The 12,585-nt window shown below is 36.9% G+C and overlaps 1 protein-coding gene across 1 annotated transcript in view; it reads left to right on the top strand.

Moving 5' to 3' along the window:
• The window catches only part of CPNE8 (copine 8), a 260,545-nt gene that overhangs the window by 210,166 nt on the left and 37,794 nt on the right, over positions 1 to 12,585 (top strand). Inside the window, exon 15 of the mRNA XM_043446546.1 lies at positions 5,707 to 5,888. Coding sequence (XP_043302481.1) covers positions 5,707 to 5,888 — 182 coding nt within the window. The remainder of the gene's footprint in view (positions 1 to 5,706; positions 5,889 to 12,585) is intronic.

The raw sequence follows: 12,585 nt of genomic DNA, 5'->3' as shown, positions 1-12,585 counted from the left end.
AACAAACATGTCAAAAGTGGTTTGCAAAGTTTCATGCTGGAGATTTCTTACTGGACGATACTCCACAGTCTGGTAGACTACTTGAAACTGATGACAATGACATCAAAACTTTAATTGAGAACAATCAATGTTATACCACATCGAAGATAACCAACATACTCAACATTTCCAAATCAAGCTTTGAAAATCATTTGTACCAGTTTGGTTATGTTCATCACTTTGATCTTTGAGTTCCATATAAGTTATGCAAAAACAAAACCTTCTTGATCATATTTCTGCATGTGATTCTCTACTTAAATATCATGAAACCATTCCACTTTTAGACCAAATTGTGACAGGTGATGAAAAGTGGACATGCTAGAATAATGTGAAATGTAAGAAATCATGGGAAAAGTTACGTGAAGCACCATCAACCACATCAAAGGCTGGCCTTAATCCAAAGAAAGTAATGTTGTGTATATGGTGGGATATACCATAGGGAGCCCACTATTATGAACATCTTCTGGAAAGCCAAATTAATTAACTCGTTGGGTTAATTGCAAAAGTATCGCTCCCAATTAGAGCAACTGATAGCAGCACTTAATGAAAAGCATCTAGAATTAGTCAACAGAAAACACATACTCTTCCATCAGGATACTGCAAGACCACATGTCTCTTTGATGACAACACAAAAACTGTTACAGTTTGGCTGGGAAGTGCTGATTCATCCCCCATATTCACCAGACATTTCACTTCCCATTATCCATTTATTTCAGTCTTTACAAAATTACCTTCATGGAAGAAATGTCAATTTCCTGGAAGACTGTAAAAGGCACCTGAAACAGCTCTTTGCTTAAATGATAAAAAAAAAAAATTGGGAGAAGATGAAATTATGAAGTTGTTTGGAAAATGACATAAGGTCGTGGAACAAAACAAGGAATATGTTTCTCAATAAAGTTCCTGGTGAAAATGAAAGATGTGTATTTTATTTTATTTTTTGTGATTTATTTATTTTTTAGTTGAAGGATAATTGCTTTACAGAACTTTGTTGTTTTCTGTGAAACCTCAACATGAATCAGCCATATGTATACATATAGCCCCTCCCTTCTGAACCTCCCTCCCATCTCCCTCCCTATCCCACCCCTCTAGGTTGATACAGAGCCCCTGTTTGAGTTTCCTGAGCCAGACAGCAAATTCCCATTGGCTATCTATGTTACATATGGTAATATAAGTTTCCATGTTACTCTTTGTATTTTATTTTTACTTAGAAAAACTGAAGAAACTTTCTGGCCAACCTAATATTTCATACCCACTAGGATGACTATAATCCAAAAGTCAGAAAACAGCAAGTGTTGGCAAATATGTGAAGCAATCGGAACCCACCCTCACATACTGCTGATGAGAATGTAAAATAGTCCAGCCACTTTGGAAAACTCTATGGCAGTTCTCCAGTTGTTACACATAGTTACCATATGAACTAGCAATTCCACTCTTGTATATATATACAAGTGAGATGAAAACATAAGTCCACACAAAAATTCACACATGAATGTTTCAGTCAGTCAGTTCTGTCACTCAGTCGTGTCCGACTCTTTGCAACCCCATGAATCGCAGCACGCCAGGCCTCCCTGTCTATCACCAACTCCCAGAGTCTACCCAAGCCCGTGTCCATCGAGTTGGTGATGCCATCCAGCCATCTCATCCTCTGTCGTCTCCTTCTCCTCCTGCCCTCAATCCCTCCCAGCATTAGGGTCTTTTCCAATGAGTCAACTCTTCGCATGAGGTGGCCAAAGTATTGGAGTTTCAGCTTCAACATCAGTCCTTCCAATGAACACCCAGGACTGATCTCCTTTAGGATGGACTGGTTGGATCTCTTTGTAGTCCAAGGGACTCTCAAGAGTCTTCTCCAACACCGCAGTTCAAAAGCATCAATTCTTCGGCGCTCAGCTTTCTTCACAGCCCAACTCTCACATCCATACATGACTACTTGAAAAACCATAGCCTTGACTAGATGGACCTTTGTTGGCAAAGTAATATCTCTGCTTTTAAATATGCTATCTAGGTTTATAGCAGCATAATAGCCAAAATGTGGAAACAACCCAAATGTCCATAAACTGATAAACCCGTTTGAAAATGTGGTATATTCATACAATGGGATACTATTCAGCAATAAACAGAAAAGAAATATGGCACACTAAAACATGTTACAACACAGATGAACCTTGAAATCACTGTACTAAGTGAAACCTAGCTACAAAAGACCACATGGTATGTGATTCTATTCATAGAAAATGTCCAGAATAGGTAAATTAAAGAGACAGAAAGTAGATTAGTCATTGTTTAATTCTGAGCTGGATAGAATAATAAGGGAATGATAGTAAATAGGTACATTTTTTTGAGGTGATGAACATGCTCTAAAATTGACTGTTGATGCTTGTGCATATTTGTAAATATACTTAAAATCATTGAATTGTGCATTCTAAATGGGTTAATTATAAGCTATGTAAATTACATCTCAATAAATTTTTAAAAAGAGCTTGGTGGTTGTTTAGTCGCTAAGTCGTGTCTGACTCTTGTCACCCCATGGACAATAGCCTGCTAAGGCTCCTCTGTCCATGGGATTCTCCAGGCAAGAATACTGGAGTGGGTTGCTATTTCCTTCTCCAGTTAAAAGAGCTTATTCAAGTGTTATTTTTTTATGAAGGTATAGTGACCTCTAAAACAAAATCATATATGTTTGATAATATTCATGGTTTAAAATATTACAAAATTTTAAACAAAGAGTTATAACTAACAGTAAGAGCTATGAAATATACCTAGATTCTTCTAGTTTGACCAATTATTACAGTGTAATTCAGGCAAGTTACTTAATCTGAAAGTTATTTGATATGAAAAACAAGTGTAATAGACTTGTTGAAAGGGACTAAGTGAAACATGAAGTAAGTTCATACATCTTATAATAGCATGTATGTTATGTTCTATGCTATTCTTATTATTGTTATTAGCTGATAAGTCAATGTTATTAACTTACTACAAGTCCACATTTCCATGTGCATTGCTGCTGATATGGAGGTGGTACAACTATGGTCCCAGTTTCAAGAAGTTGCCAAATTCTGTGGTGCAGAACGCAAAAGCATAAGAGTGTAAGAGGAAAGACAATAAAGGCTGGAATAAATAAGGAAGGTCATCTCATGCATGTGAGACAAAAACTGTAGGAGGAGAAAGTGAATTTCAGGATTGGGTGGCAAACTGAGTGGTAGAGATGGAAAGAAAGATAGTATTAGTGATATAGTGAAGAGATTGGTCTGGGTGAAGATGCTAGAAAGAGATAGGGAACATCTTTGAATGGGTACAAATGGGCTCTGCCAGGTATGATAGGCCAAAGTGTTTAGATATGCTGGGGTACTAGTAGTGCTTTTAAGTTGTGGTTCTCTTAGAGAAATAGAATTAGTTGTGTATTGCAACTGTTGGGTAACAACTCATATTTGAGAGTTGGGTTAAATGATCCCTTAGGCAAGTAGAGGCATTATTTATCTGTGGTTCCAGTAGGACTTTGAACAAGAAACAAAAATCTCTGCTTTAAAAAGGGCTGTCAAAAATTGCACCAGGTAAGTTAAACAGACAAGGAAGACTGTTGAGGATTTTTGCAGTAGAGACCAAAGCTACAGCAGTGGAAGAAAGAAATTGAACTCTTCTCCAAAACAAAAGATGAAAGAGTTTATAAGTGCTGTTGTGAGCTAGTGGAAAGGTATTGAGAAATACTGGAGGCGAAATTAGTCTGTATGATTAGGCCATCTGTGTTTACTGCATGCTCAGTCACAACCAGCTCTTTGCGACCGTTTGGATGGTAGTCTGCCAGGTTCTCTGTCCATGGGATTTTTCAGGCAAGAATTCTGGAATCGGTTGCCATATGCTCCTCCAGGGGATTTTTCTGACCCAAGGATCCAGGGATCGAACCCCAGTCTCCTAGTTTCTTGCGTTGCAGGCAGATTCCTTACCACTAAGCCATGGGGAAGCCTTCTGTGTTTATTAATTGGCAGCTATTGAAGTTAGGCTCCTACCGTCCCATAGAGACTAAGCAACAGAGGTGATATTTTTCTTGATTATTACATTTCAAAGGAATGACTCCCAGGTCCCTGAGAAAGACATTCCTGAATTGTAGAAGATTTATACTTCAAAGGAACACAGAAAGAATTCACAATTCCAGGTTTTCTAAAGTAACTGCTCTAAGAAATAAGAGGTCAAGGGCCTATAATCAGGAGAAACCATTCTAAAGTTAGTCAAGCTGAAGGAAACATTAGGGCCCATCTTGATCATAACACCCTTTTTAAAAAAAATTTTGTCATGTGGCCCTTGAATGCTGATAATCCTTGTAAATATATATGCATTTACACGATGTATTATCTTTAAACCAAAAATGTTCTGGGTATTGTTATATGCATTATAAACTAAAGGGAGATCTTTACTTTGTTTCTCTCTGGAACCCAAGTGCTTATTATAACTTTTTCCTTAACAAAAAAGAACTATGCTTTGCGGGTTTCCTTCATTGGGCAATGTTTTAATGTAGAAGTGAGCTTTATGAACTGCTACAAGTCCTATTTAATTTCCATTTTCACTTAAGAAACTAAAGGGACCTTCAGGCTGCCTTTGTGCTGGTAATTAGGGCAACTGAATCTGAATCTCTGTGTTTGAGTTGTGGTGCATATATTGCTTTTTTTGTCAAGTTCATCTTTATTCAAGTGAGACATCCTACATTTGTGGGTGACTCAGACAATAATAACAGCAGTAGTTAAATTTTACATTTCTATTTTTTAGTCACGAAGTCCTGTCTGACTCTTTGAGCCCCCATGTGCTATAGCCCACCAGGCTTCTCTGTCCATGGAATTTTCCAGGCAAGAATCCTGGAATGGGTTGCCATTTCCTTCTCTTACATTTCTATGGTGCTTTATAATTTTTAATCACTTTCACACATATAATCTTAGTTTGCCTTCTCAGTAAACACTGTAGTAGGATTTCTAACAGGAATTTTATAGTTAGTTGTCCTACAGATGGAAAGACTTGACTTTGGGCCTTTTTACTCCTAACTTAATGTCTAGTTAGAAACTGAATAATTTTTCAGATTCAGATTTTTAGCATAAATTTGAAAATCACCATGTTCTTCTCTTTTCAAGTGATTAAATTGGGATAGGTCTCACATATTCAATTTATATTTGTGATACAGCTTTAAGGAGGCTCATAATTGTCGAAGCTTATTAATATCAATTGGGTTCTTTGATTATAGGCATAAGGAGTCAAGCTAAAGGCACATAGTTTGTTTGTTTTAAATAAAGATTACAGTAAAATATGATCAACAAAATTATTTTTGTGCTTCTGGGGCTAAAACTGAAGAATAGCCTATGGCGTTGACAATGAGAAATAATTTTTGAAAAAACTCTGAATATCTTTGGGGAATTTTCTACATGTCTGATCTAATTTAATAAATATCTCTATGTCACTGTGTGTCCAAAAGAAACTATTGGGTTGGCCAAAGGTCTGCTTGGATTTTCCCATAAAATGTTATGTAAAAACCTGAATGAACTTTTTGGCCAACCCAATATTTAACACATTATGAATATAGGCAGAAAAACATATTATTGATATTTCAATCTGAAATAGATATCAAGAAAAATGTCTAAAAATTATACCTCTAGCTTGATCTCTCATGTTTTAATTTTTTTTCTGTCATAGGCAACCCTGCCCAGCCCACTTCTCTCCACTACATGAATCCTTATCAATTGAATGCCTATGGTATGGCGCTGAAAGCAGTGGGAGAAATTGTTCAAGATTATGACAGTGATAAAATGTTCCCCGCTTTAGGTTTTGGTGCAAAACTGCCTCCAGATGGAAGGATATCTCATGAGTTTGCTTTGGTAAGAATACATGGAAATAATTGATATTTTGAAAAAAAAAATATTTTGGATCTTTTCATAGGTTCCCTGCTTATGCTTTAATTACTCATATAGCAACTTCTTATGACTATACAATCAACTCAGTTTTAGTGGATGATTGATTTAGAAGCATGATATTAATGGGAAAAAAGACAGATTAGTAACAAATCTACCTGAAGTGCACATGATTTAAAACCTATTCTGGTTTTCTGTTGCTGCATAACACCTTCCATTATATTCATGATTTGTGGGTCAAGAATTTGAGCATGATACAAGGAGAATGGTACGTTTGTTCAAGATACCTGGGGCCACACCTGGGATGCCTTGATTGGCTAGAGAAGGCTGGAATTGTTCTACTGGAGCCATATATCTGTTCCATTCTGACTGTTGGTTGGATTCCTCAGTTTTCTTCATGTCATACCTGCTGGAGCTAGTACATCCACTAAGATGTCTCATTTGCTCATGACTAGTGCTTACAGCTAGGATGGCTGAAATAACTGATTCTCTAGGCATCTTTCCTTCTTTCTACATACAGTTTGTCCGTGTGGTTTCGTGGGCTTCCATCACAGTGCAGTGGTCTCAAGGAAGTCATATTTCTTACACAGCAATATTCTAAAAGGCTGGGGAAGAAACTTCAAAGACTTATAAGTCTCAGAAAGTTATTTCTCCTACATCCTTTTTTGTCAAGCAAGTCACTAAGTTCAGCCCAGTTTCAAGGTAGTGGAAGTAACCTTCACCTCTCAAGGGGAAGGGTATCAAAGAATGAGTAGCTATCCTTATTCTTTTATCTTCCAAAATGTCATTTCTTTTCAAATATAAAGGATCAGTTATTGGTAGAATTATTATTTTTCAAATGTAAAGCAATAATTATAGGTATAATTAATTATGGTTTCAATATAATGGAGTAGATGTGACTCAAATATTTATCTATTTAATGTTTAATTTACATAAATCCACTCCTGTTGTATGATTACAAATAAGCAATGTACTGTATTCTACCTTTAAAATAAACTTCACACAGATAGTGCTTTAGGCCCAATCAGCCTTATTCTCACTTGCATTTTTTGATAAAAATAATGGGAAAAACTATGTGGGAATGGTTAGATATCATTTTAGAAAAAATTAAAATTTTCCTAATAGAAATGCCTCCCTGCTTTACCCTATATTTTGTGAAATTAAAGTCTTCTGTGCCCAATATTTTTGTAGGTATTTTTTGTTGTTTTTATTCTTGTTACAAAAATAACATGTGGGATTTTTTTTTTTTTTTGGTTCTGCAAGAAGAATAGACAAATAATTCAATTATTTACTAATTACTGAGTATCAAACCAGGTACTTTATGCTCATTTCTTGTACAATCTTCATAAAATTCTTGTCTGATAGGTATGTCATGAGATGAGTGACACATCACACTACTATCAAGAGCCACTCATATTAAATACAGTGAAAAGAGTGCCCCCAGGAGTTGTATAATCTAGCCCAGAGTCACAGAATTTAATCAGGTTTCCAGAAGACAGGACTTGAACCCAGGTCAGTCTTATTATAGAATCTTTGTTCTTAACCACTACTAAACCACATTTTATAAAAGCGTCTATAATAATACCACCTCTTAGATATGTCCTTTATGAACCCCATTATGTACACACACACACGCACACACAGACTTCCAGAAGCTCCTATATGATTAGACTTTATCTTCTTTAATATATTTTAAGAGTTGTATTTTAATTTTTTTTCCCATATGTATTCTTGATTTTTCTGTTCAATCATCCCCATTTTGGGAAAGGTTATTGGAGGTTTTAATTTTCTTCTGTAAAATAGCCCATATGCTACCACCCCCAATGTCATATAAAAAATGAATATCTGTTGGGATTTTGTTGTGTCCTAGAGAATTAAATTTTCCCAGAAACTTATAAGACCATGAAAATCACTCATGTGATCCTATGTCTTGTGTGCCTCAGGAAAAAGGTCCTAACTATTTTAAAGCTTAAGAAAGGAATAATAAAAAAAAATAATTATGCTAAACTAAATGATATTAATTTTCCTTAATTAATTTTCCTTCCACAAGTTTTTCCTCACCTTTGTGTATGATTTTTTCCATTTATTCTCTAATTCTCTCCTTTTCTGCTTTTCCTGCCTCTATATTCATTCCTTACAACCAAACCTATGCAAAGGAGAGACTTTTTATTATTTGCATCTTAAATGATTCTTTGAACCAAACTCAAATATTTATAGAAGGTCGCACTCTAAATTTATGAAAAAATAGTTTCTAAAATTGGTGAAAGTGATGATGATAATGCCTCATCTTTAATTTTACTTAATAATTATATGACTTTAACTTTTTTCAAAGCACTTCTTTCTTGAATAAGACAGACAAAGGTTAAGTAGGTCTGCAGAGAGATAGTACTCCATTTAATTTTTGTGTTAACTTCTTCCTAAATAACTGCAATATATAACTGTAGATGCTGAAAGTGGCAAATAGAAAAACTTCAGTCCATGTCAATCTGGCAATTAGTGTACTACCTAATGTTAACAAACCCTCATATTTCCATGGTAAAAATTTGTGATATATATATTAACAATCATTAATATGTTTATTGCACTGAATTCAAATAATCTTCAGATAGCAAGGGAGGTGTCTCACTATTCACACTGCTCACTGAACCCGGGGTAGGTAAGGTGCAAGTGAGGAAGCTGGAAGAAGATTCAAGGAGCCGTAGGAACTGCAGACGTGTGTATTCTCTGATGCTGGTACGGCAGCCATAGTGCAGCCATGCTGTATTCCCTGATGACTGACCCAGCAGACACAGCCATAACACAGCTGCAAGGGCTTTATAGGTGAAGCTTGTATAGCTCAAACTACCACACAAGTGCACTCATCTCACACGCTAGTAAAGTAATGCTCACAATTCTCCAAGCCAGGCTTCAGCAATACGTGAACCGAGAACTTCCAGATGTTCAAGATGGTTTTAGAAAAGGCAGAGAAACCAGAGATCAAATTGCCAATATCCGCTGGATCATCGAAAAAGCAAGAGAATTCCAGAAAAACATCTATTTCTGCTTTATTGACTATGCCAAAGCCTTCGACTGTGTGGATCACAATAAACTGTGGAAAATTCTGAAAGAGATGGGAATACCAGACCACCTGACCTGCCTCTTGAGAAACCTGTGTGCAGGTCAAGAAGCAACAGTTAGAACTGGACATGGAACAACAGACTGGTTCCAATAGGAAAAGGAGTATGTCAAGGCTGTATATTGTCACCCTGCTTATTTAACTTATATGCAGAGTACATCATGAGAAATGCTGGGCTGGATGAAGCACAAGCTGGAATCAAGATTGCTGGGAGAAATGTCAATAACCTCAGATATGCAGATGACACCACCTTTATGGCAGAGAGTGAAGAGGAACTGAAAAGCCTCTTGATGAAAATGAAAGAGGAGAGTGAAAAAGTTGGCTTAAAGCTCAACATTCACAAAACTAAGATCATGGCATCTGGTCCCATCACCTCATGGGAAATAGATGGGGAGACAGTGGAAACAGTGTAAGACTTTATTTTGGGGGGCTCCAAAATCACTGCGGATGGTGACTGCAGCCATGAAATTAAAAGACACTTACTCCTTGGAAGAAAAGTTATCACCAACATAGATAGCATATTAAAAAGCAGAGACATTACTTTGACAACAAAGGTCCGTCTGGTCAAGGCTATGGTTTTTCCAGTGGTCGTGTATGGATGTGAGAGTTGGACTGTGAAGAAAGCTGAGCACCAAAAAATTGATGCTTTTGAACTGTGGTGTTGGAGAAGAGTCTTGAGAGTCCCTTGGACTGCAAGGAGATCCAACCAGTCCATCCTAAAGGAGATCAGTCCTGGGTGTTCATTGGAAGGACTGATGTGAAGCTGAAACTCCAATACTTTGGCCACCTCATGTGAAGAGTTGACTCATTGGAAAAGACCCTGATGCTGGGAGGATTGGGAGGAGAAGAGGATGACAGAGGATGAGATGGCTGGATGGCATCACCGACTTGATGGGCATGAGTTTGAGTAAACTCCGGGAGTTGGTGATGGACAGGGAGGCCTGGCGTGCTGCGATTCATGGGGTCGCAAAGAGTTGGACACGACTGAGTGACCTAACTGAACTGAACTGATATAGTTCTACAGGAAAAAAAAAAAAGTGGCCCATGACCAAATGAATCCATCATGACACACAGGTACAGTGCTATAAATGATCTCAGATGTTACATAACCATGGAAAGTCATTGTTTATGAAACATGAAGCAAAAGCAAGAGGTCCTGGGGCAAGGGAACCTGACCATTGCCATCATGGCCAATTGCTCTTTGCCTACAAGAGCTCTTTAACAAAAATTTTAAATCCCTAATTGGTGAGTTTGAGGCTGGCACAAATGTTGAAGTTGAGTTTTAATCAAAAGGATCTAAGGTAAACCCCAGCTTTTTTTTTTAAATATGTGTAGGAATAGGTATTGTGGAAAAAGACAGGGAAAATATCCCTGTATTACCACTTTAGCAGTTTTGATTGTGGAATGTCATGGCTCACAATGATACTTGATGACTCATTACACTGTATCTGAAGACACAATTACTCATTAAACTGTACCTGAAAACACTGAAGTTTTCAACAGTATGTGAAGCAGGAACATCCAGATGTTCAGGCTGGATTTAGAAAAGGCAGAGGAACCAGAGATCAAATTGCCAACATCCGTGGATCATCGAGAAAGCAAGAGAGTTCCAGAAAAAACATCTACTTCTGCTTTATTGACTATGCCAAAGTCTTTGACTGTGTGGGTCACAACAAACTGGAAAATTCTTAAAGAGATGGGAATACCAGACCACCTGACCTGTCTCCTGAGAAACCTGTATGCAGGTCAAGAAGAAACAGAACTGGATGTGGAACAACAGACTGGTTCCAAATCAGGAAAGGAGTACATGAATGCTGTATATTGTCACCCTGCTTATTTAACTTATATGCAGAATACATCATGAGAAACGCTGGGCTGGAGGAAGCACAAGCTAGAATCGAGATTGCTGGGAGAAATATCAATAACCTCAGATATGCAGATGACACCACCCTTAAGGCAGAAAGAGCCTCTTGATGAAAGTGAAAAAGGAGAGTGAAAAAGTTGGTTTTAAGCTCAACATTCAGAAACTAAGATCATGGCATCCGGTTCTATCACTTCATGGCAAATAGATGGGGAACCAATAGAAACAGTGATCATTGAGACTTTATATTTTTGGGCTCCATAATCACTGCAGATGGTGACTGCAATTAAAAGATGCTTACTCCTTGGAAGGAAAGCTATGACCAACCACACAACATATTGAAAAGCAGAGACATTACTTTGCCAGCAAAGGTCCATCTAGTCAAAGCTATGGTTTTTCCAGTAGTCATGTATCGATGTGTGAGTTGGACTATAAAGAAAGCTGAGTGGTGAAGAATTGATGCTTTTGAACTGTGGTGTTGAGAAGACTCTTGAGAGTCCCTTGGACGGCAAGGAGATCCAACCAGTCAATTCTCAAGGAAATCAGTCCTGAATATTCATTGGAAGGACTGATGCCGAAGCTGAAACTCCAATCCTTTGGCCACCTGATGCAAAGAACTGACTCATTGGAAAAGACCCTAATGCTGGGAGGGATTGGGGGCGGAAAGAGAAGGGGACAACAGAGGATGAGATTGTTGGATGGCATCACCGACTCAATGGACATGAGTTTGAGTAAGCTCCTGGAGTTGATGATGAACAGGAAAGCCTGGCATGCTGCAGTCAATGGGGTCGCAGAGAGTCGGACAGGACTGAGTGACTGAACTGAACTGAACTAAACTTGAGATACAATAGTGTAAAGGAGATATTAGGAGGAAATATTTCTAATAAGCACATGGCCACAGACCTTAAAATCCTCTGCCCTCTTCCTTAGTAAACAACAAAATTAAGTGTATTTGTTTTCAAAAACAATCTGCATTTTACTTTTGTGTTAGAGCCTCACATAAGCTTATTTTTATTTGTCTTAACAAGCAAAAAACAATTCCCCATGTGACTATTTTAAGAAATAAATTTTTTTAAGATTTAGAAAATCATTCTATCAACATAAATAAAATGATGGGGAAAATGGTACCTTGTTATTTCCAGAGGAATAAAGGAAATACATAGTTTTATAGGAATATAAATCCCATCCCAGTCAAAATGTTCAAATGCTGATCAGAACTATCAGAACTATCCTGGTTTGTAATTGTTCCCTTAAGGCAGATATATAATACTTTTTATATGCCCAAAATCAGTAATGAGTTTTCATTTTAACTAGCTTCATACCTTATCAAGCAAAAGAACAACCTTAACTTATATTTAAAGGAAGGTTAATTAAAGGTCAGCTCAGATTAACATTAAAACCAACCAATTACTATTTTGTGCTAAATATTATACTTTTATGTTTTAATTTCAATTTGTATAGTCAATTTTATAATACAAATAGTTATTTTATTACTTTTATGTTTTAAAAGTTACATGAGGGTTAATTAATAAATTTTGAAGGAGAAGACAAAATTTAAAGAACGAGGTGGATATAAATTATTCTTTCACAGGTGACAAAACTGAAGTCACTGGTAACATTTGGCTTAGTTCACTAAGATCCTCAGTCTTTCAAATGCTTAGGATTTTGTAATATTGTTACATAGTGGT

This window comes from Cervus canadensis, chromosome 25 (assembly GCF_019320065.1).
Source record: "Cervus canadensis isolate Bull #8, Minnesota chromosome 25, ASM1932006v1, whole genome shotgun sequence".
NCBI classification, from domain to species: domain Eukaryota; kingdom Metazoa; phylum Chordata; class Mammalia; order Artiodactyla; family Cervidae; genus Cervus; species Cervus canadensis.
Note: the sequence above shows the minus strand (reverse complement) of the source record. Positions and strands in the feature narration are given on the sequence as shown.